This window comes from Balaenoptera acutorostrata, chromosome 12 (assembly GCF_949987535.1).
Source record: "Balaenoptera acutorostrata chromosome 12, mBalAcu1.1, whole genome shotgun sequence".
Classification (NCBI taxonomy): Eukaryota; Metazoa; Chordata; class Mammalia; order Artiodactyla; family Balaenopteridae; genus Balaenoptera; species Balaenoptera acutorostrata.
In genome coordinates this window covers 35,480,278-35,506,850 of record NC_080075.1, presented here as the reverse complement: position 1 = coordinate 35,506,850, position 26,573 = coordinate 35,480,278, and the positions used below count along the sequence as shown (strand labels likewise).

General features: G+C 39.2%; 1 protein-coding gene across 1 annotated transcript in view; it reads right to left on the bottom strand.

Moving 5' to 3' along the window:
• The window catches only part of PPP3R1 (protein phosphatase 3 regulatory subunit B, alpha), a 55,316-nt gene extending 38,213 nt beyond the window's left edge, over nucleotides 1-17,103 (bottom strand). Inside the window, exon 1 of the mRNA XM_057558802.1 lies at nucleotides 16,680-17,103. Within this exon, the coding sequence (XP_057414785.1) occupies nucleotides 16,680-16,682 (3 nt within the window). The 5' untranslated portion in view covers nucleotides 16,683-17,103. The remainder of the gene's footprint in view (nucleotides 1-16,679) is intronic.
• Between the last annotated feature and the right edge of the window lie 9,470 nt (nucleotides 17,104-26,573).

The following is a 26,573-nucleotide window of genomic DNA, read 5'->3' as shown; positions in this document are numbered from 1 at the left end:
TCAAGGTTAAACAGTTTGCACAAGGTCACATGGTTTGGTAGTAGTAGAGATCAAATTTGAACTCAAGCTAATATAATTCCCATAGTATTCTTACCAATATATCATAAAGCCACACCCTTTCTGTATTATACAAGAGAAGAAGTAAGTTAGTGAAACTGTTTTCATCGCTACTTAGAACACTTAAATTCAAGTGGCTTGCTGCTGACAACTCACACATAGCCATTTAAAAATGTGTTGTGCATATATCTAACACAGTAGTAACAATCACAGAAACATGACAATGAGAGGGTGTGAGATAGGTGGAGACAGCTGAGAAGAGGAGGAGTAAAGGGATGGAATTCTTGACATGGAAACAAACTGTCCAACAACTTCTTGTAGAGAACAATACTAATTTGGTACTATATTTTAATTTAAAAACACACACAATCCCAAAACAGAAAACTCTGAAGTCATAGCATTCTCAATAATTATAATTGAGAAAATAATCTCAAAACAGAGGAAATAAAGTCCTAGCTGTGGAAGAGTTCTGGATTATGGTAAGAGACCACCCTGCCTATGGCCATAGGATATAGTTTTAGTAGAGAGAAAGTATATGGGGTTATGGAGAAGATTAATGTTGCTAAAGCAAGGGTTTACATGAAGACAAAGTGATAGTGGAACCTAGAGGGACAATATGACACAGGTACTTAAATTCTGAATGAAAAACTGTAGTATCCAGAAAGATGTTAGATGATAAAAATGAGAAGAAATAAGGAAGGTGCAGTCAGATAGAAGAAATGACTTTCCAGGAGAAATTAGAAGTAATAATCTGTTAGGTAGCCAAATCAGGCCTACCACCTCAAGTATTTTTTTTAATTGAGATATATGTAATTGACACATAACGTTATATTAGTTTCAGGTGTATAACACAATGATTTGGTATTTGTATACGTTGCAAAATGATCACAATAAGTCTAGTTAACAGCCAACACCATACATAGTTAATAATTTTTTTTTCTTATAATGGGAACTTTTAAGATCTACTCTCCCGGCCACTTTTAAATATGCAACACAGTATTAACTATAGTTGCCATGCTGTACATTACATCCCCATGAGTTGTTTATTTCATACCTGGAAGTTTGTACCTTTTGACACCTTCACCCATTTCCCCCACCCACCACCCCTTGCCTCTGGCAAACACCAACTGTTACCCGTTACTGATAAGTTTGGTTTTGGGGTTTTGTTTCTGTTTCTAAGATTCCACATATAAGTGAGATACGGTATTTGTTTTTCTCTGACTTATTTCATTTAGCAAAATGCCCTCAGGGTCTGTCCATAATGTTGCAAATGGCAAGACTTCCTTCTTTTTTATGGCTAATATTCCATTGCATATACAAATATATATACCACAATTTCTTCATCCATCCATCCATGGACACTTAGATTGCTTCCATGTCTTGACTACTGTAAATGCTACAATGGATGGGGATGCATATATCTTTTTGAGTTAGTTTTTTCATTTCTTTTGAGTAAATACCCAGAAGTGGGATTGCTGGATCATACAGTAGTTCTATTTTTAATTTATTAAGGAAACTCCATACTGTTTTCCATAGTGGCTGTAACAATTTACATTCCTACCAACAGTGCACAAGGGTCCCTTTTTCTCCATATCCTTGTCAACACTTGGTATCTCTTGTCTTTTTGCTAATAGTCATTCTAACAGGTGTAAGGTGATATCTCGTTATGGTTTTGATTTGCACCGCCCTGATGATTAGTGATGTTGAGCATATTTTCATGTACCTGTTGGCTATCTGTACGTCTTCTTTGGGAAAATGTGTATTTAGATTCTCTGCCCATTTTTCAATCAGACTGTTTTTACGCTATTGAGTTGTATGAGTTCTTTATATATTTTGGATATTAACTCCTTATTGGATACATAATTTGCAAATATATTCTCCCATTTGGTAGGTCTCTTTCATTTTGTTGATGGTTTCCTTTGCTGTGCAGAAGCTTTTTAGTAGTCCCACTTGTTTTTGTTTTTGTTGCCTTTGCTTTCAGTGTCATATCCAAAAAAATCATGGCCAAGACTGATGTCAAGGAGCTTATTGCCTATGCTTTCTTCTAGGAATTTTATGGTTTCAGGCTTTATGTTCAAGTCTTTAAACAATTTTGAGTTGATTTTTGTGTATGGTGTAAGATAGTGGTCCAGTTTTCCCAACACCATTTACAGAAGAGACTGTCCTTTCCCCCATTTTATATTCTTGGTTCCTCTGCCATAAATTTATTGACCATGGATGCATAGGTTTATTTCTGGGCTCTCTATTCTGTTCCATTGATCTATGTGTCTGTTTTTATGCCAACACCATACTGTTTTGATTACTACAGCTTTGTAAGGGTTTTTTTTGTAAATAATAGCTTTATTGAGATATAATTCATATACCATACAATTCAACCATCTAAAGTGTACAATTCAGTGGTTTTTAGTACATTGACAGAGCTCTGCAGCCATTACCACAATTAAATTTAGAGCATTTTCATCACCCCAAAAAGAAAGTCCATATCCACTGGCAGTCACTCCCATTTCCCAGCTTCACCCCAGCCATAGACAACCACTAATCTAACTTTCTGTCTCTTCTACATATTTGTCTATTTTGGATATTACATATTAATGGAATCATACAATATGTGTTCTTTTGTAACTGGTTTCTTTTACTCAGCAGAATATTTTCAAGATTCATCCATGTTGAAGCAAAAATCAATACATTTCTTTTTACGGCCAAATAATGCTTCGTTGTATGGATATACCACATTTTATTTATCCATTCATCAGTTAATGGACATTTGAACTGTTCCCATTTTGGGGGCTATTCTGGAACATTTGTGTACATGTTTTTCATTTTATGTCTTATGAGTATATACTTAGGAATGGAATTACCAGGTCTTACGGCAACTCTGTGTTTAACATTTTGAGGAACTGTTTTCTAAAGCAGCCACAACCATTTACATTCCCACCAGCAATGTTATGAGGGTTCCAATTTCTCCACATCTTCAACACTTACCTGGTCTTTTTGATTACAGCCGTGCTAGTGGGGTGTTAAGTGGTATCTCACTGTGGTTTTGATTTGTATTTCCCTAATGACTAATGATGTTGTGCATCTTTTCATGTGTTTACTGGACATCTGTTTGTCTTCTCTGGAGAAATGTCTATTCAGATCCTTTACCCATTTTTTAGTTGGGCTGTCTTTTTATTGTTTAGTTTTAAGAATTTGTTATATATTCTGGGTAGAAGTATCTTATCAGATCTACGATTTTGGTTATGGTAAACTTGGTACAGAAAATATCTGTGTTAACGAGGCTGACAACACGGGGTGACAGCTATGTATTGGTGAGGGAAGAGGTACAGTATAACATCAGAAGCCAGATATAATTCTCACTGCCAATGTTCCCATCAAAAATCTGCGACTTTTGTTCAGAGTACCAAATAAAATATTGATGAGGCTGTTTTCAGTACTATAAGGCCTGTCCTCTGGTGATGTAAAGTAAGCTAGCCAGCTAAAAAAAGCTCAGCTGCCTGAATAAGGAATTCGGTCTTTTTTGTGGTATGCAAGAAACATGAAAAACACAACGAGACCTAAGAAAGAACTTGCTATGAGACTTGCCAAGAAAGTTTTTCCTCTCTAATAGAGAGAACTTGAGGAAGTGTTCCCTGCTCTTCTTCAGCCAGATGGTAGTGTCAAATTATGACAGCCCTCTCCTGACATGCAGAGCTTTAAAGTACACTGGACCTATGTCTCTGATGAAACTGATGAACTGCTAAACCACCTGTAACTGTCTGGCTCTGGACTTCTTATTCTGTGAAATAATACATTCCTTATTATTTAGGCCGCTTTTAGATGGGAGGATACTGTTACTTGTAATCCAAAACATTCTGATACATTTTCTACTTTGTCAGTAAGCACACTACTGGATAGAGCTATACAGAAATTAGAATGAAGTGATTATGAAAGCTAGAACTGCCTAGAACACTACATACTAGTTTTCAGTAATTTGATTTTTAAAAATGTAAACAGTATTTTGCACTTTATCAAGCATCTTAGGTACTAACTTACCCAATACCCACCAGAACTCTAAATCAGGCAGTCTCGTGGCCATTTTACAGATACATATATATATAATCCTCCAGTATAGGTCTTCCAATTCTAGATCCCATGTGTGTTCCACCACATCATAGTATGTCTCATAGTATCAAATATAATGCATTAAAAGCAATATAATCGATAAACCATAACGGAAAAGAATATTAAAAAAGAATGTCTACATGAGTAGTATAACTGAGTCACTTTGTTGTGCAGCAGAGTGACACAACACTGTTAATCAACTACACTTCAAAAAAAAGCAACATAATCAACAACAAAATGATTACAGTATTCTTTCAGCACTTAAATAACTGCTTGACATTATACAACTCCATGAGTAATGTGACTAAAATGAATAATAAAATGTCCAAAGAGCTGCTATATGTTAAGTTTAAATTGGGCAAGCAGAGTGACCAGAAGAAATCTAGCACCTTCTAATAGCTCTACTGAAGCACTTACATTGTATTAAAACTTTTCCCTCTACATGCCTGACTCAATCTATGCTGTGAAGTCTTTGGGGCTATTTATTTTTTCCTGACATCTCTGCACCTAACACTGTGTTTGATATGTGTAGTATGTTTGCTAAATTAAGAAATCAAAGATTTAGAGTCTCAGTCCCCCTTTACCAGCTGTTCTAGAATACATCTAGAAAATGTTAAGATAAATCAGTTTAAGTAAACAAAATTAAACGTTCTTTATAAATTTTGAGAGTTATTTATGAAAAAGTTTGCTTACCATTTAACAAATGAAAGTAACACTCTCACATATAACTGACACTTTACTCAGATATGTAAGAAGAATCTTAAAGCATAAAAGAGTCCTATAACTTTTAGAATCAACAGCAGTTTCCTTTGTGGTAGCTTTCCCGTTGTGCCTAACACACTTGTGCTTTCTAACTGTTTACTCACAGGACTTTCAAAGACCTCCCTATCCCTAGACGACAGATATAACTAATTCAGTTACACCTCAGTTAGCTTCCCAAGCCACCAGGACAAGTGCCTACCTACCCATCCTGCATTAGCATTTACATTCCATGAGAGATACTACACAGGGAACTGGCTTTACCAAGATGAATAAAAATGCATGCTCTGCCCATGGCTTGGGAGAGGAGGCAATGAAACACAATGAAATATGGGGTGTACTATAACGACAGTTACTTACAAACGGCCACTGATTGCCTGGAGGAGCTGGGAAATGCAACTGGGACAGGATCTTGATGTTTGCCAGACAGAGAAAGCAAGCGGAAGGACATTGCAGATGGAAAAAAAAGTACATACAAAGGCACCAATAAGTGAAAAATGATGAGGCATTTGAGAACCAAGTAGTTTGACTTGGTTATAGCATAAGCCTGGCTAGAAATAAGGATCAGAACATGAGTGCCATGAAAAGGAGTTTAAATGTTTATTTCTGAAGATGTCACTGACTTTTAAATAAGGTAGTGACACTAGATTTCCTTTTCAGAAGAAAAACTAGTGGCAGTATGGAAGACAGAATGAAGAAGAACTTGGAGGTAAAAAGAGCAAAGCCTCAAGTAGGCTATAGAAATAGTCCAGGTAAGAAATAAATGAAACTGCAATGATGCCAGTGGCAGCGGGGATAAAGAAGAGTTTGATTCAAGAGATATTTGGGGATCTAAATGACAGGACACACTTACCATAACATGATACTTATGTTCCTGAAAAATCTCCATGTTCTTAAAACTACACATTAAAACAAACAATCGCACATTAAAAATAACATGGCTTAAGGAAAAGAGTTGGAAGCCAGACACTCGAAACCTGTGCAACTCTGTAACCAGAGTATTAACAAAACCAACAAGAATCCTAATAAGCATATTAACATAGTTAAAGATGTGCTAAGTAACTAATAAGCCTGGCACTTTCTAAAGGCACAGCTCAAACAAAGTACAGCTGTCCCTCAGCATTCACAGGGATTGCTTCCAGTACCTGCCACAGACACCAAAGTCCGCAGATGCTCCAGCCCCATAGTCGGCCCTTGGTATCCGCGGTTCGCATCAGCAGGTTCAACCAACCCCCACGTTCGCAGTACTGTAGTTATTGAAAACAATTCGCGTGTTAAGTAAGTAGACACACGTAGTTCAAGCCCACGTTGTTCGAGGATCAAACGTAATAGAAAAAAGTGTAAAGGGTATTTGAAGCTAAGTTACAGAAACAGAAAAAATGCACAAACATCTGGGGGAAATGCGCAATAAATTCTTTCAACACAGATAAATGGCCAAAATCAGTCAAGAGGAAGAATGTGGTATATGGATAGAGTATACAGAACTCTGTTCTTCAGTAGCTTGCTGCTTTCAGCTGTGTTAGTGTATTTTAGATTCAGCTGCCACTGCTTACGGCAGGAAGCATTAATATGCTGGGAACGTTGTTAAGTACATTTTCTTCTTTATGGACAGTATGTGAGCCAGACTGGAATGCCTCAAAAGTCCCTCGAGTGAGTGACTAAGCCTCCCACCTCCAAACCAGGTCAGGAGGTGTTGTGTGTCATAATTTTAGTACAGACTGTAACTGATGATTGCTTTAGGTAGTAGTGAAGGGGAGTAAAACGTATATACCAGGTTTCCATATAGGGGTAAATGGACAGATACTGTTTCCGTTAAGAAAAATTAGGGAATAATGAAGCATGAATATGAAGATAATATAATGCATGTGGTTTTCGTTACGCTGAGTTTGAGGCGTCTTACAGACATCCTTATTTAGATAAATATCAAGTAAGCAGTTAGAACTCTGGACTAGAGAAGAGAATGATGTGGGCTGAAAATATGAATCATCAGTACACAGGAGATGATGAAACTTTGAGAATAAACAAAGAATTCATGCATTTACTCAATTCACTCATTCAGTAACTATTTATATAATATATACGCGCCTACACTGGCAGTTAGGGGTGCATAAGAGGGAAGAACAAGCCCGCCATGATGCCCACTCCCACAGAACTCACATTATATCATGGGGAGACAGAAAACAGCCAAACACCTATAGAGCTAATCAATCATGTGCTACAAAGACATAAAAGGTACTAAAAGAGTATAACACAGGAACATGGCCTGACCTGGCACGGGGGTGGGAGACTCAGTCACTTACTTGAGGGACTTTCGAGGCATTCCAAACATAGTCCATGCAAAAGGCTCTCAGAGTAGAATAAACAGATGGAAGAACAAACATAGCATAAAATACTGAATAAATGTAAGGTTTAAGTGGCTATAGTATAGAGAGAAAGCAGAACATGGTGAAAGAAGCTGAAGTAAACAGCAAGTAGAATGAATGAAGTCTACAGGCTATGCTAAGGATTTAGTCTCTACAATGTATGAGATTTTAAATGGGAAAGTGATACAATCATATTAAGGATTCAGTCTCTACAATGTATGAGATTTTAAATGGGAAAGTGATACAATCATATTTAAGAGGGCCCTGGACCAAAGCTGAGAGGCAAGCAACAAAGATCAAAAATGGTCAGAGAGGTAGAGGAGCCACTAGCAGAAAACATTACAAAAGCCAAAAGAGGAGAGAATTTGAAGAGTTCCCTACAAGGCCCAACATAACAAAGAAGTCAAGTAAGAAGAATGAAGAACCAAATACATTTAATGAGTGATTTCCAGACACTCTCTATTGTCACCACTATCTCAGGTGCTGTGATTCCCATTTTACACATGTACTAAACAAGGTCTAGAGAGTTTATAGCATTTGCTCAAGGTCACTTAGCTAGAAAATGGCAGAACCAGAAAATAAAGTCAAATCTTCCCAACTCCCAACTTCATGCTGATAATTAGAAGAGTACTGCCAACATCGAAAGTTTCAGTGAAATGCAGATGCGTAATCATTCTGGACCAGCGCTATCTAACAGACATTCATGCAATGCTGGAAATCTTCTATATCTGCGCTAATGCAGTAACTACTAGCCACAAGCAGCTACTGAGCACTTGGAACGTAGATACTGTGAAGAACTGAATTCACAATTTTATTTCATTTTAATTCATTTTAATTAAAGTTTAAATAGCCACACATAGCTAGCAGCTACTGAACTGGACATCACAGATCTAGACTGTAGCAGACTGAAAAACAAGAAAATAAGCAAATACAGATGAGTCAAAAGTATGATGGTAAAGAAAGAATGACAGCTAGACAGGAAGGCAGAGCTGAAGTATACGTGGTCATTCATAAATTCACTATTTGAGAAAGATTACTATGAGCTAGTTTATAATTCATGAAATTCTATTTATTAGGAAAACAGTTGCAACGTGAGCACACATAAAATCACAGCTTTCCCTTATTTGCCTATTAGCCCTTGTTTTTCCTGACATTCTAATTTTTATTAAAGATTACCTTATAAGCAAATAATTAAAGACTGCCTTACAAGCTGGCATGCAATAAGCTGGATGCCAGCTTACTGCATGCCTATAATAGGAGGTTGCTTGTGGCACTGCACTCAGGAGCATATGAAAGAAAACCATCCCTGAAACTAGATAAAGTATAAATAAATAAAAGTGCGAACAGACAGCTCTAACAATGCCAATGGTAAAGGCTTGACTCTTTTTGTAGGTGCCTGTGCTTCACACTCTCATCCCTAGGTTTTAAACTGCATACTTCTTTTTTTTTTAATTAATAAAATTATGTATGTATGTATGTATGTATATATGTTTGGCTGCATTGGGCCTTCGCTGCTGCACGCGGGCTTTCTCTAGCTACGGCGAGCGTGGGCTTCTCATTGCGGTGGCTTCTCTTGTTGAGGAGCACAGGCTCTAGGTGCGCAGGCTCTAGGTGCACGGGCTTCAGTAGTTGTGGCATGCAGGCTCAGTAGTTGTGGCTTGCGGGCTCTAGAGCACAGGCTCCGTAGTTGTGGCGCATGGGCTTAGATGCTCCGTGGCATGTGGGATCTTCCCGGACCAGGGCTTGAACCTGTGTCCCCTGCATTGGCAGGCAGATTCTTAACCACTGCGTCACCAGGGAAGTCCTGCATACCTAATTCTAACATACAAGTAAAAATGAATTCTCTGTATTGTTCACAAAAGTCAAGAGAGACCTGGCTAGAGCACAGATGAATTTAATAATGCTCCTAGAACACAAGTCAAAGTGCTATCTCATTTACAGAAATGTTTTCTGGGATAGCAATGGGGCTACCACGTGGCCCTCCTGATGATACTGATAAGAAAGGGCTTTAACTAACAAAACAATACTCTGAGAAAGTAACCTATAAGAACCTATGACTTGCTGAATTACCTGTGCTAAACTTTAAAGGATTTCCTATAGAAATCTTCAAATGTTTTAAATATTTTTACAGTACAAGACTATAAAAACCAAAGACAAACCCAGAAACATTAATTAGTCACATTTCATTTCAAAATTTCATTCCTGCACCAGATCTATACATTAGCTACAAGTACTGTCAACCCGTGACCACAAAGTGGACATGGGAGTCCAAGGAAAAATCAGCAAAGGGAGAAAGTGAATATGGACTGTTGAATAAAAAGTTTAGTTGGAAGGGCAAAAGTGAAGAAATTTTAATCTGGCAAGCTTGAAATAAAATAGATGCTTTCTCCACTACACTTCAGAGATCATTTTCTCTTTTTAATTTAAAAAATCATTACCCATGTTGTTAATAAGGTGCTAAGTGGGAAAATAAGTACAAAAAATGTTCTAGTAAAATAGTATTTTCCCTAGAGTAATTTCATAAGAATACTGACATAGTTCAGACCCTAGCTGAAGTACCAACCTCAACCATTATGAAATTGCTAACTAATTTTAAAAATTATGCTGAATTGTTTTTGACTCAATGCTTACATTTCAAAGATGGTTCAAAACTTTGGAATAAAACTGACTGTAATTTGTAAACTAGAGCATGACATCATTAAAAATCTCTTTAAGTCTGACCTTTGTAATCTTACTTAACAAAAGCAAAATTATAAAAAATTAATAAATCCACACACTGGCATAGCTTAAAAAAAAAGGATGGGGGGAACCCACTAAAAAAAACTTGGAAGAATATACAAGAAACTTAACAATGATCAACACAAGGAGAATGGATGGCCAGGAAAGACTTTCCATTGTATACCTTTCAGTGTGGTATTATTTTTTAAGCAAATGTATTGTGTGTTTAGAAGTTTTGTGTGTTTAGAACTTTTAAAAAGTTTTAAGAGTATTAATCTTCAACCAGATGTTCCCCTTACCATAAAACCTGAACTCAGAAAACAGTTCCTTTTAGAACTATGTAATTTGATCAGAAATTACTAACGCAAAGACTGACAAAGTATTAAGCTCTTTTCTTGTTAAAACTCCTGTTTCCTAGATTAATTTCCTAGGTCCTGGGTCCACCTACTATTTAATAAGGTTTACTTAATACCCTGTTAACTGCCTATCAAATCTTTCAAAATCTATATTATAATCGTTTTCCATACTCCTCACCCTCAACCTCACCTCATTCACCTCAGCCTCAGTCTCAACTTCAGCAGATGATCTTGCCTCAAACTATTCCCAGTTGCTGAGGTGATTTTAGGTCACCTAGTTTGAACTCCATTATTAAAACATACCTGTCGTCATGGCCTACTCTCCTCACCTTGTTTTTTTCCCTCTTTTTTGATGTCCCTCCTTTCCTTTTATCCATCTTCTTTCTACCACTTCTAGGGCTCATTCCACCAATCATCCTCTTCCTCACAGCTCCCTCTCCCGGCTTCTCGTCTAACTCTAAAGAATACTGACATTGGGACTTTCCTGATCTCTGCAAAATCTAGACACTGTTGACTCCTTTAAATATGACATCACTCTGCTAATTTTCCAACTACCTATTTATTCTCAGACAACACTGACGGGTTCCTCATCTTCTACCTGCCTCTTAAATGCAGGGTTCTTTAGGGTTTGTCCTCTTCTCTTATCGTTTTATGTTCTTTCTCTATGGGATTTCATTCAGTTTCATGGCTTCAACTACTACCTTGAACAAATACACACAACACTCAAATCTTTAATATAAGCCCAGATTTCTCTTCCAGATCCAGATATAGCCAATTACCTGTTGGTCATATCCACCTAGGTGACCCATGACTACTTTATTTATTTATTTTAAATAAATTTATTTTTATTTTTGGCTGCGTTGGGTCTCCGTTGGTGCACGCGGGCTTTCTCCAGCTGCGGCGAGCGGGGGCCACTCCTCGGGGGCCACTCCTCGCCGCGGTGCGCGGGCCTCCCACCGAGGCGGCCTCCTCTGCTGCGGAGCACAGGCTCCAGGCGCGCGGGCCTCAGCAGTCGTGGCGCACCGGCCTAGCCGCTCCACCGCACGTGGGACCCTCCCGGACCAGGGCCCGAACCCGTGTCCCCCGCATTGGCAGGCAGACTCCCAATCACTGCGCAACCAGAGAAGCCCCCCCATGACTACTTTACATTCACCATGTGCAAGGTAGAAATCATCACCACTCCTCCAGATCTACTTCTCCTGTGTCTCCTAGACAGAGAATGTGCATTTCCAACAAGGCTCCAGATGATGCGGATGCTGCTAGTTCAGGACCCATATTCTGAGAATCACTGCTCAAACATATGCTGCCTCTTCCTACCTCCAGGCTGTCAGGTTCCTTCTGCTACCTCCTAGACCATGATATCTATGCGGCAGGCACTGTTCATATTTCACAACACTCTATCTTATTGAACTTAGACTCTTGCAACATAGCATTCTAAGCATTAATTACCAAATGATAAGAGAAGACTAGAGATGAAACAACAGTCATCCCAGAAAGCTGGATGTTTCTTGAGGGCGGAATAGCATTCTAGTGTATCCCTCGAATCAAATCTTACCCAAGTACATAGGCTCTTGATAAATATTTGCTGAGTGGATGGCAGTATTATCTATCCAGTCACCCAAGCCAGAAGCCACAGCAAGATTCACCCCTTCCTTCCCCATAATCCAAGACACCAAGTCCTATCTTCTACCTCCTAAATGTGTCTCATACCTGGTCCCTCCTCTCCATCTGCACTGTTATTACATTCTTTCAGGTCCTTAATATCTCACTTTACGGTAATAATTTTTTAATTGGTCCCCATGTCTACAATCAGCTATCCTATTTTATCCACATGACCATAAGATTGATCTCTCTAAAACAGTAAATGAGATGATGTCATTCTGCTTAAAAACAATAACTTCCCACAGGCTTCAAGGAAAAAAAATTAATTCCTTCATGTAATATGCAAACTCTTCTAGGATCCTGCATCAATCTACCTGACCACCCTCTCTCTCCATTCCACCCTACCCCCCTACTCTCCAGCCATGCTGAATTGGCTTATATATTCATGCCTCAGTGGCTTTAAACATAAAGCTTTCTACCTAGAGTGTCTTTCCCACTGGCTAAATATTCATCCTTTTAAGCCTCAGCTCAGGCACCATCTCTTCCATGAAGCTTTCTTCAAGTGACATTCATTCATCTCTCCATCCAATCCCCACCTCAGTTTGCATTACACCTCTCCCCTGCCATGTGCTCTTACAGCACCCCATGTTTAGTTTGTTAATAGCACATATCACACTGCATAATAATTGTCTTGCTCACCTAGTCGATTAAGTTCCTTGGAAACTATAATTATGTCTTCTGTTTGTATAGTCAATGCTAGGTATATTAACAGACACTCAACTAAAATTTAAATAAATACATTCCATGCTATTCTCTAAACAGTGGCTCTCAAAATTTAGCATAGATCAGAATTACCCAGAGGTATATAAATCTAGACTGCTTGGCCCCAGCCCCGGAGTTATAGATTCAGCTGGTTCAGGGTGGTACCTAACAGGTTCCCAGATGATGCAGATGCTGTCCAGGCATCCCATTTTGAGTGTCAGTGCTCCAAATCTGTGTTGTCTCTTCCTAGCTCCAGGATTTAGAGTCTTTTCCTAGCTACCTCCAACTCTGCCTCCTGCAATGCTAACCTTCTTAGACCCAGCTCAATTGTCACCTCCTTCATAAAACTTCCCCTAATCCCAAAAGAAACTGATTTTGCGCTTTCCTCAATTTCTGTCCAGCTTTGTACATATTATTCATATGATAACATGCTAACTTTCTTTCACACCTATTGGCAGTTGTCTTATGCTCTCTACTTAAATGAAGGGAGGAAACCTGCCTTAATCATTCTGATATCCTCCACAACCTGGCAGGGTAACCAGTGAAATGCAAACAAAATCTACAAGTATTTGTTCATCTGAATGAATCCCTGCAAACTGCCCCGAGTCTGGGCCCAGGGTCTGTCTGACTCACTTAATCCTCCTGGCCCAAGCTGACTTCTTACACTGCCTTGTACTTTTGCTTGCCTTACAACCTGTGACAGATGCCTGATCCTCCCACACTTGTCTGTCCCTCTCTCACTGCTGACTGACCCTTAGTCAGCTTCTTTACCTTGTACTCTGAACCCTTTTATTTTCTTAACCACTATGGGACATAGTAAATGGAGAAATTTTCTCTTTATGACTGACGTGAATTTTAATTCTGCTGGCCATAAGACAGGTTGCTTGCTTTTTTCTCAAGTAGCCTTTCTTGGTCAGAGAATCCAAACTAAAATATGCTGTGTACAACTCCAAGTGCAGTTATTGTAGACAGCAATAAATGTGTTTTTGGTTCTATTTACAGATGGTGGAGATAATTGTAATACAAAGTTTGAAAACACAAAAACATAAAAAAGGTCACTTATGAAATGTATGGTTGGCCTAAGAAACAAAACTTAAAAGAACAGCTAATTATTTATGCACTATGTTCATATATGCATCTAAAACAAAATTTATATTACCTATTCCAACGAAAAAAAGATACCAAAAAACCTGGTCATATTTCTGAGTTACACTAATGATATAGTAAAAACTACATCTGATACATAAAAAGTTAACTGTTTCTAAAAATGCCCCTACAAAATTTACTCCTTCAAAAATTACTGAGAGACTGTTTTCAATCACACCGATCTAAACATTCTACTCGATTATTTTATTCTTATTTTACCTCTGTGTGTCAGTAACACTGAAGTACTCTATCTAAAACTATACATACCTACCTACAGAAAATATTGTGATGATATATTTATTTCAATAAACAAACATCCATTTATTTATTTAATCACAGACAACTGACCATTAATGGTTGAAGAAAAATTCTTTGGAGCTCAGTACTCACATTTTTATATGCATATGCATAATTTTCAACCCACCTGCTCAACAGTTTAATAAGACCCAAATAGAGATGAAGGGATATAACAGGAAAAAAAAGAAGTAGGCTACTTTTAAGGTAGCAAGTAAAATTAATACCTGTCAAAAAAGATTCTTGATAAGCTCAATTCAATCTCTAAGCCTTTTTACTTTCCCCTTACTTGAATTAATCACTGATATTCATAAATTAAAATCTGTTGACAAAAATGTATGCCCATAATACTTAGTAAAAGTTATAAAGATTTTCCAAAGGGAATGAAAGTTTTCAGAACTGTATGCCCAATTAACAAGATAAATGAACCAGATCACTCCAAAGTCCAATTTATTTGAATTAATCAATATTCCATATGGCAGAGTTGAGCTACGGTCCTGACACTTTCGAACCAGTGCTATATTCAGCAGACCAACATAATCCTGAAAGTTGAGGGGCCACTGTCACAACAAATTATGTCCTGAAATGTTATTGAGAGGACAGTAGGAAAAAAAAGCCAAGAGTGAATCAGAAAATAAATACTAAAAAGGAAACTGTAAAGAAGAGAGAAATAATGACCTGGAAGAAAAAAATCTCATACAGTGATTTTAAAATATTTTTGAAAAATAAGGGAACACTGAGTATCAGGAAGATAAATTTAAGACCTAAAAGAGAATTTTCAAAATTCAGCCTGTTGTTCAAGAAAAAAAAACTATTTGGAAAGCAGATCATTCTGCTATACACTGCATAAACAACAAGACTAGGTCACTGTTCCTCAAAATGTATCATTTATAAATAAAGGTAAAAACACTGGACAAAGATCTTCAATATCTGGACCTTCAGGTAAAATACGTGTATAAAGAAGTTGCATTAAAGCACTAAAGTTCAATTCATAACTCCAAAAGATTATGCAAAAAAAAAAAAAAAAAGGTTGCACTATGAATGGCTCCGCTCTAACTTGTTTTCTGTAAGTCTCGAAAAGCCTAAGTTTTGACTCTGAAGGCCAAAATCGTCTCTGAGCTGCCTCCAAAGTTGGCAGGGTAAAACTTCCTCTACATACCAAAACCACTAATCAAGTCTGCTCCTAATCTGAATTTTAAGGACACTAATAGGTGCACTTAATCATTTGTCCTGTTTTAAAATAAAAGCTGACTTACTTGACTAATGTCACTTTCTTCCCCCCCAATCACACAAACTGATCCCAAGTTGAAGTCCACAGAATTTCTCTCTTCACTCACCCACCGCTCTATTTTGAAATGCTTAAATTCTACATACAAGGTGAAATAAATGCAATTACAAGGTGCAAGACATTACGCCAAGCAATCCGTCGAAAAATCTTCGGACAACTGTTTAAAGACTTATAGAAAAAGCCTAACGACCAAATCACCTGTTTGGATATCTGATATAGATGAAAAAGCACTGCAAACTTTTTCTACTATGCATGCAATTCTTGATTACAAAGAGGAAACTGCACCGGCTAGCCAGAGCGAGAAAACCGGTAGGGTAACAGGCTAAAAGAGTGTCGTTGATTTCTTGGCTACAGTGACAGAGGCGGGAGACACACCCCTAGCGTCGGTCGGAAACACTACAGCAGTGAATTCTACCTAGGGATTAATGTGAGGCTAAGGAAAGACAAATTTAAATCGCCATGATTCAAAAACAACCAGCACAGGAGAGACTTAGGAAGGTAACAAAGAAAACGAAAAACCCTTGGCAGTAAGTAAGCACTAAAAAACAAGTATCTCCGTTTATCACAAACCGAGTTTAGACTTGTTTTCATGAATCTACACCTTAGACCTCTCCGGTTCGCCACTGCAGAGTAAAGCAGCAGCGAAAAACAACCAAGAAACAAAAAACCTCGTACGTTTGCAAACAGCAGTGAAATAAACACGACCTGGAGAGGGGGAAGTAAGGCAGGATTCCTTCCAAGGCTCGTTGCTTGAAAACAGAGTATGAGTGGGAGAAAGAGCAGCCCTGGAGAGAAACTGGGTCTTATATAAAGGGCCATTTGCCACACATGATTTCCATATGATTCCGGAATCTCCCCGAACTTGAGAGAGTGAGTCTGGGGGTGAGGGGGGGCTCCACGTGGAAGAGGATCCGGAGAAACGGAAGGCAGGCCGATCTGAGGACTGTCCGGAGCGGATGGCCCAGGCAGCGGGGGGTCAAGGCCGGGGCGGAATCCCGGGGGCGTGGGGGGGGGGGTGCGGAGGGGCGCCCCGCGGAGGCCCGGGGGCGGGCGGCGGGGGCTCCGCCGTGCTGTCAATAGGCCGCCCGCCGCCCCCGGGCCGCTGGGGCTCTTTCGGGTCTCTCGAATTTTCCACTGGGGGAAGCCGCCCCGGGGCGTCCGGACTCGCCCCCGCCCCCGCCCCTGGAAGCGGCGGGCGGGGAGCGATGGTGCGTGGGGAAGCCAAAGGCTCACCATTTTGCTGGGCGGTCGGCGGCTCGCTCGCGCGGAGGAGTGTCGGCGCTCAGACTGGCTCCCGCAGGAAGCTGCGGCGGCGGCGGCGGCCCAACTACGGTCGGCTGGGGCGGCTGCGGCCCTCGGGACGCCCGCGGGGGAGGGGGTGCGGGCTGGGGGAGGGGAGGCGGCGCCGCGGGGACCGCGCCGGCCGGGTGACTGGGCACGCGGGATCGGGCAGGGAGAAGAGAAATTAAGGTCGAGATTCAGAGACGGAGAGCGCGGGAGGAGAGACGGCGAGAAGGGGGAGAGACAGAAACGGGGGGGAAAGGGGGCCAGGAGGCTCGGGGGCTGCAGCCTCGCGCTCGTGCTCGCGCCCGCGCAGGAGCCGTAACGGACTCACTGCAGTGGCTCGCGCTGACCCGCAACCTCAAGGCACGAAAAAGGGGGAGGGCGGGACAGGGAGGGGAAAGCGGAGCGCAGCGGCGCGCTGGGCGGAGGGCGGGGGCGCGCGCGGAGCCGGCAGCGGGGGCGGGGCTTCTGCGAGCGCCGCACATCCGGGAACCCGCGCGCCGGCTCGGCGGCGGCCGCCGTGGCGGCGCTCTGGCGAGCTCTGGTTGGGGAGCTCGGAGCGCGCCGACCACGTTCGCCCCTCCGCCGGTCGCCCCCTGCGTGCGGGGCGGGGGGAGCGCGGGGGCGGGGGCGCGGACGTTGGTGACGTCGTGTGGCGGAGCCCTTCCTGTCATGTGGCTGCAGGCGGGCGGGGTGGGAGGGTGAAGAGGGGAGAGGCAGGGCCGGGAGGGGAAGGAGGAAATACGAGGGTGCCCCGTGAGGGAGGAAATGCGAGGGGTGCGCGAGCACCGGGCGTAGGGAGCCCTGGACCCTGGAATGGGAGCCTCGTCGGGGAGGAGGAGCAGATGAGCGGCCTTAAGGTCGGAACCACCCAGGTTCCTCACCAAGAAAAAAAAAAAAAAAAGGGCAATTCCGGCTCTGGGGCTAGAGGGAATCAGTTTGCACTCGAAGACAGGTATCTTTGCACCAATGTGATGGCTTGGACCCCCTACAGAATGCATGTCGCATCTAGACAGTTGTCACCCCGGTGCAGCACCCGCAGGCCCACACTCCAATATGGGTTGGCAGTCAGGAGCCGGGTTGGAAAGACAGGAGAAGAGCCAGAGTTGGCCGCAGCTTGAGGCGCGGGGAGTCACAGGACAACCGAGTAGAGGGGCTGCTTCCCACTGCCGCAAAGCCCTTGTCACCCAGCTCTGGATTTTCCTTAAACCCTCCAGGCTACCTTTTGACGCGGGGAGGCAGTGTTTGTTTGTTTTGGAAAAACGTTATAAAACAGATTGACCACTTGTCCCTTTAGTCGGGCTGTTTCCACTTTGGTGGCAATTACCATTCCCGGAAAATTCAGACAGCGGTGGGAAATGGAGTCCAGAAAAGCATAAGGAGGAAAGTTATGAAAAAGCTGCAGGAGAGGTGTGATAAAGATAACGAAGAAAACATTTTGCAGCAGTTTTAACCGCTTAACTCCTTTTCAAGTCTGGATAATCTCGTGCGTGTGTGTGAGTGAGTGAAAGAGAGCAAGAGATGTTTACTGAGTGGTCAGAAATTCCTTATCGACAAATCCTTTTGAGTAGTTTTGTAAAAGGCTATAGTGTTTTTAAAGGCAGTCTGTTAAAGCTCCTTACGTGAGAGTTTTATTCTTATGCGCTGTGATAAGCACTCATCTTTTGTAACAGAAGCTCAGTGATGTGCGCTAGGTCTCCCCACCACCCCCCGTTTCTTTAAGAACTACTTTGTTTCCCTGTCAGAATAAATAAGGAAAAGTAACTTTGATGACAAGCTGTATCACACAGTGAATGTATCAAGGAAAGACCAAGAAATGACCCTGTTTCTTCCACCGTTTAAGAGTCTTGACTTAGATATATTGCTATTTAGATTCTGAAATGTATTCCAAAACAGGGGGAAATCCCTAAGGCAAATTGTCGTTTACGTTTTATAGGTATATTATTTTTAATTAGTTTTTCATCATATAATTAAGACAGGCTCATTTTTTTTAAGTGCAATATTTTAAGCATTCCTCCCCCTCAGCTCCACATCTCAGAGATAATATAATCACTGTAACTGCGTTTGTGTGTGTGTGTCCCTCGGACATATTTAGTGAAAATCAAATTTATCATTTTGACTGAGGATTAAATACTAAGAAGGAATCTGAGCTATACGGGATGCAGTAGGTTTAGAGTAACCCATAATTTTGTCATGATTTGAGCCAATTCAGAGTATAATCATTTAACAGATATCTATTGTGAACCTAAATCAGGAATTCAGGAGCTCAGCACTGTGAAAGGTTGGTTAGCCTCTGTGCCTGATGAAAGCAAGGGACACAAGGCCAGTTCACTTGTTTCTTCCCATCCTGCAAATGTACCAGAGTTCACCACTTACATTCTCCCAGCTTTGTGTATACTGCATAAAATACAGACACGTAGCAGGTAACATCTCTGACACTGAAACAAATTATTCGGAATCCATTAAGAGGGGTAAATCCAAAATGCACCTTTAATATCCATGTTTTTCCCCTGAGGTCAAAAAAGGAAGTATGATAAATAATCATTCTCCTTTTTGTCATTTTCCACTGAGGCAACAGGTACCAAATAGCCCTGCCAAAAACGCACATGTTTTTAAATAATTAGAAAAGTGAAGAGGCAAAGGACATATCTAATAAGTGGATTGTTATTCCTAGAAAGCTTAGCAACCAAAAGATGATTCTTGGGAAGTATTACGGAGGTGAGTTGGAAGGAGAGACACTTAAGATAGAGATACCAGTTACAAGAATGGTAACAGCTAGGCATGCAGTAATGAGAGGTACCAATGGTGGACAAAGGAAGGGGTCAATAGGAAAGACATGGAGTAAAAATGGACTGACTATGCAACTTTTAGCGGATGTAGGAAACAAGAAGAGGGAGAAATATAAGATGACTAGTTTTAGTTTGGATGACAGAAAATAGTGTTACCATTGAGAGAAATAGAGAAGTCAGGAGGAGTTTGATTGCTGAGTGAAAGAGATGAGATTGGATTTTAAAATGCTAAATTTGTGTTGCTGGTGAGATATCTTTGTGGAAGCACCCAAGTAGAAAGAAGCCGGAGGTGCAGGGTAGAAAGGGAGAGAGAGGTGGGAATCAACTGAAAAACAGAGATTGCAATTGAAATCTTCAAATGTCCCCTTACTTAGTGATAAGAAAAAGAAAGGACCCCAAGATCGTAATAAAGCTGCTAAGTAGAAAAAAAATTTTTAAGTTTTAAGGAAGAGAGAGGGTAATGTTTACAGTCATATTTGACCACAGCAGCTTCAGGCTTCAGTATCTTCATGGTTATCTTTAAGAAGTTAGATACGTCACAGGTAAGTTTACCCAGATCATTGTGATATCCAGAAATCTGCCTAATAGTAAAGGTCTGATTGCTGTTATTTACGTATATATCATATATAAAAGTGGCAGAAAAGCTAAATTACCATTTCTGTCGTTGTTTAAGACATTCCAGTGCAGTATTACCCCAAAATACCCACTTTCATTCATGATTATATTGACTAACGTCAACCAGAAACCACATTTAATTTTATACGCGTACGTGGGAAGAAAATGCCAATTGAAAAAGAGACTCAATTAAAACAACTTATCAGTAATGTCTGTTCCTTTTTAGTACACATGTGTTAACATACATTTAGAGGAAACGTCTACCTCTCCTCCTAGATAAAATATATATGTCCCAGCTCAAGAAACCAAGATTTAAGAATATTTTGTACCTTTCTGCCACCTAGTTTCAAGCACAATTCTCTTTGCTGTGGGCACCAAGGTTGCATGGGGAAGAAATCACCCTCTTTCCCAGAATCCCTTTTTATACTGAGAAGAAAGCAGGGATGCCAGCTAGCCCCCTGCTCCAAGGTGTGGTTGAGCAAAGGTTCCTTGGCACCTGAGATGGCAGGGAAGTGGCTAGTTCCCCTCTTGCTAAGCAGCAGAGGTATGAGCCAAGGATTCTGAGTTCCATCTGGGAAACTCATTTCTCCATAGAAACCATTTCACAAAGAGTTCTATAAACAATGGCCTTCTTACAAAAGCCTACTTAAATTATAATGTAGCTGAAACTCTGTATTTGCTATTAAAAACACAATGATAGAAAACAGTGCTGTTAAAAATATATAGCTTTATGAATTAAAGAGTTTGAGGGAAATGTATACCAAGTGATGGATGGAATTTTTTTTTTAATTTTAAGCATAACTACTTTTTAAATTATGGAGTGTATGCAACTTTTCTAATTCCCGTAAAGAGAATTAATAATATTGAATCTGTTCAAAATAAAATCTTCTCTATCATTTACTTTTCAGATGAAATCCAGATTAGAAATATTTCTTAATTAGGAAAAGCTTCCAAAAATTATGTGGTAAATTGGCTATATAAGTTATTCCTGTATTATATACTGGGCGAAAAAGAAAAGGGGGTGAAGGAGCTTCCTGAGATTTATTCCTGAACCTCTTAAATCCACATCTAATTCCATGTGCTGAACAAAAAATCCACAGTGTTTTTAAAGGCAATATGTTAACACCTTTTACATGATGCACTTTATTATATTTCTATACTGATTATTTTTCTATATGATAAGTACATTACAATTGAGTAATTGTCTGCATAAAGATGACAGTTGAAACCATGAGAGAGAGGACAGAAATCGGAAAGCATAGAAGCAATAGGGCCAGACTAAGGGCAGAACCAAAGATAACATCTACATTTAAGTGGCTGAAAGAGAAAGAAGTGACAGAAAAGAAAATCGACTAGGCAGAAGGGCAGGAGACCCAGCAAGGAAGCTCAGGAAGCCGAAGGAGAGGGGTTCAAGAGAAAGGCGTGGTCCAGCAGTGTTGTCAAAGAGGACCAAGACAGATGGAGTAGCGCAGGCAATTGGTTTACATTCATACATATCCATTGAGATGTCCTAGAGTGTGTCTTGAAATAGTTTTTCTGAATTAGAATTCTCACTTATTTCTTTGCTCTCTTACACATAAAAATGAGGACCAAGAAAAAGCCATTTATTTGGACTCTGATAGTATTTCCATTTTACTAGTTTACGAAGAGTATTTACCTTATAGCATTTACCTAAACAGTATTTACCTAGACATAACAGAAAATATGATTTAAATGAAAAACAGATATAACACTAGAGAAATCCTGTTTGTCATACTTGTTAACTCTCATATATACTTGCACACTCACATTATCCCCACATGCTCCACACAAGGCAATGTGTAGCACTAGAGTGAGACCCTACTTCTAATCCCACCTCTGGCTCCAGTACACTTCTGAATGAATTATGAATTTTCCATTTATGAATTTTGGATAGTTGTTTAAATCTAAGTCTGTGCTGTGTAGTGTGGTAGCCTCCAGCCACCTGTGGCTGTTTACATTTAAGTTAATTAAAATTGAATAAAATTAAAATTCAGTTCTTCTGTCTCATTAGCTACATTTCAAGTGCTTGATAGCTGTATATCTAAGGGCTATCATATTGGCCATCACAAAAAGTCCTATTGAACAGCACTCATCAAAGTCCTTTACCTGAAAATATTCATCACCAACCAGTAACATAATGTTTGTTTATTATGAGGGTAAGCAAATTTCAAATACAACAAGTTAATTGAAACTAGCTTAGGTGCCCTTGGCATTTGAACAAACATGTAATGGACACACACACACACACACAAAACAGAAAAGTATATCTGAACAAATGAAAATGTACTAATCTCAGGAAAAAACTGCAATGTGAATATATTAGAAAGAGAGAGAGAGACTGAAAAATTAAAAATTTAAAGATTATTGTCAGTACTTTTACTGACAAAAAATGCATATATTCTATATTAAAATGTTTAATGTAGCTTTTTCAACATCTAACTGTATTGCAACAAACATAATAAAAAATTTAGTTATAAAAATATTTTTAGCAACTGCATAGAATTAATAGTGAATTTACTTTGTTTTCATTAAAGACATTTTTAAAAATTAGTTAATTTATTTATTTTTGACTGAGTTGGGTCTTCATTGCTGCGTGCGGGCTTTCTCTAGTTGTGGTGAGCGGGGGCTACTCTTCATTGCGGTGTGCGGGCTTCTCATTGTGGTGGCTTTTGTTGTGGAGCACAGGCTCCAGACGTGTGGGCTTCAATAGTTGTGGCACATGGGCTCAGTAGTTGTGGTTCACGGGCTCTAGAGTGCAGGCTTAGTTGTTGTGGCGCATGAGCTTAGTTGCTCCGTGGCACGTGGAATCTTCCCAGACCAGGGCTCGAACCCGTGTCTCCTGCACTGGCAGGCAGATTCTTAACCACTGCGCCACCAGGGAAGCCCAAAAGAGTTTTATTTTTTACTGTAATCTGATTTCCATATTTTACCCACAGCATTAATTCAGATTTCAAGTAGCAATCAGGACACTATAGAGAAGTTTTAAAATGCGAAGAGAATGTATAAGGGATAAAGTATGAAACCTGTCATCTCACAAAGATTCCTAAGAGATCTTTAGTAAATAAGGGATCGGGGTTTCAGTTTTATATTCCATCTAAAAATAACATTCCTTAGTGCTGAATCAGGACTTTGAGCATACAGCATACTGAATCCTCTTCTTTCAATGATCAGGGTTTTTCTCAGGGAATTTTCAAGGTAGACCTTGGCTTCCAAAGGAAAGGAAAGGAGTAAACTGGCAAAACAAGATTGGTTTGGCATAGAATGTCCATTCACTGACTTAACCCAGCTGATATATGAAAAGGTAGTCACACAAGGATCAGGCTAAGCCCTAGAAAAGGGAACAGTGTTTTGCAGATTATAACCCACAGGTGCTAGGGATTACTCATTTTAGATGGCAGATCTCAGAAGTGCCCCCAGACTTCTCTTGGGAGTGAGGAGGCAATGCAATGCCATTGCAGTACCATTAAGGGAAAACCATACCCTTACGGAAACCATAACTGGGTCATAGCTTAGGATGGCATTTTCTAGACGGATGTGTGGAGAGTGGGTAACTCTGAAGCTCAGTACGAGGCATTAGTAACCTGTCCTTTACCTCCATTGTTTCCACTAGAGGGAACTACTCTGAACGTTCCTCTTTTGAGCAAGCCTGGTTCTCTCTTTCGCGTGACACTGGACCCCTGGGTAATTGTTTAGTGACATAAATGGAAGAGCTTAATTCGAAAGGGCCCTTGGGGGAAAACTGTTGGATCAGTAACATGGTTATTATGGAAAATATTTTACATACAGGAAATTACAAAAAAGAAAAATCATCTGTAATCATGTTAGCAGGAGATATCATTATTTATATTTGGATGTGTATCCAATCTTTTTTCTATGTATATACACAGGAAAAAAATTATGTATATATAATATATAAATGTATATAATATATTAATATATAATATATAAGTATATTATATATATGTTAAAAATTGGGACCTACTGTCTTATAACATATTTTTCTACTTACTATTTTGGAAATGTTTCCCACACCTATACACATTCTTCAAGAATGTGATTTTTAATTTTTATATATTCAGTAATGTTAATGTATGCCATAATTTATTTAATGACTCCTATAACTTAATTTTGATTTTGGTTTTCAGTTTTTCCTATACAGACAACAGTATATTAAACATTTTTGTAAATCTTTGTGCACATCTCTGATTGTTTTTTTAGGATACATTCGTAGTAGTGGAATTATAGAACCAAAGGGTATAAACATTTTAAAGGTTTTGTATCATATATATGTATATAGAGAGAGAGACAGAGTCTCAGATTACTCTCAAGAAAGTTTGTACTTATTGTAGACTCCCACCAGCAGTGCATATTTCCCAACAACTGTACAAACTATGTATTGAGATTTCTTTTAAATGTAGGTTTCTAAAAAACTGGCACCTCATCATAATTTGCATTTCTTAGTTTACTGGTACTATTGAACATTTTTCTTAAGTTTTGATCTTTTAACTCAACTGCTGAGAATATATTCCTGTGACATACCTGTTCATTGCTCACTTTTCTTGGGGAAATTTGTCATTTTTAGTGATTTATAAAAACATTTTGTATATTAAGGATATGATCCCCTTATCATGTGTTAGGATGATGTCACCCAAGCTTGTAGTTTGACTTGTGGCATTTTTAAAGATTATTTTTCCATTCTGCATATGGGGGGAAAATAACATATGGATGACAATTAAAAAGTTCATACCTTTAATACATAAATATCCTTCTAGTTAAGTAAGAACTTTTTTCATATAATTAATCTATCTCTCCTATGCTGAACATTATAGAATATATATTCAATGGTTAAACTGGAAGGTAGACTATCTAGTAAATTACCAACCACTATTTACTTACAGAGTATGTGCTAATTAAGGCTGACTTGACCGTGGCTACTTACTCTGTTTTCTATTGAATAGCGAATCCAATTCATTCAAAACTTCATTTGACCTTAAAGAGAAGCAAAGCTGATCTGTCAATCATATTCTTCAATGAAGAGGAAAGTAATGTATGAAAATGTTGAATCAAAGCCACGTAATGAACTACACACGCAACCAAAAATTAAATCTTCAGAGACTGAAAACAGCTGAAGATACCTTCTGAAATTGTCAATGACCTAGGGTCAACTGTGTGCGTTATTTTGTCATAATTTTGTATCAGTTGCACACATAGCCTATACAATGTATATGGTTATAAAATGGTATGTGTGATACACGTTACTTTATGTTTTTTCTCTATCAAGTACATACACTACTCAAAAAATTACACAAAAATGTATATCATATTTTTCTTTCTCTCCATGGTATCCTAAGTAAGGTAAATTACAGAAAATTAAATCAGCCTATTATTTGTACATAAATGTAACTGCAACATAGTTCCTCTACATTTACATTCTATGAATACATGAAAACAATCTGCTTCAACAAAAGTAACATCATAACTAAATACAGTCATAAGCCCAAGATCCATTCTGGGTAGTTAATTCACATTCTGTTTTTCTGCTGGAATGGGTTCTTCCTTGTACAATATTTTAAATTAGAAATATCTTTTGGGGACTTCCCTGGTGGTCCAGTGGTTAAGAATCCTCCTTCCAATGCAGGGGACGTGGGTTCGATCCCTGGTCGGGGAACTAAGATCCCACATACCGCGGGGCAACTAATCTCTAAAGCCAACACGCCACAACTAGAGAGAAGCCCACGCGCCCCAACGAAAGATCCCGCGTGCCACAACTAAGACCCAATGCGGGCAAATAAATAAAAATTTTAAAAAAGAAATATCTTTTTTGTAAAAAAAGAATTGACTAGTTATATCAGTTTTCCTTGTAATGATTAATTTATCATACAAATTCGTTTTTTCAGGGCAAACTGGTTGGAACAAAAATTTGAATTTTTCACTAGCATATTCTCTATAATGCTGTTCTTCCAGAAAATGTAAGAGTAAACAAAAAGGCATATTTTAAAGAAATATACTTGTGGAAATAAACATATACAATATAATGTTGTAAATTAAGAATATTCAGTAAATGAACCATGCCTGCATATTCAAGATTGTATCGCTAAAATTGAGTATGCTTTTTAAAAAGTAATTTCCTCTTTTGAAAAGAATTTATAAACATATATGAGATACAAAAAATTTATAATACTATAAATAGAACTTGTTCGGTAAAATTGGCAAATTGCAATAGTGTTAAAATTCTCAAGGTCATAGCTTGAAATTGCAGTGTAGATATATTTTATGCATTTTGTCAGATTGGGGAAGTTGATTGTATTTCTAAGAAAGTGTTTTAATTAAAAAGTTGTATATTTTTGAGTAAGGCTGAAATGTTTGGTAAATAAGTTTCGTCCAGTGAATTCTGTTTTTCATGATTTTAAAGAGCATC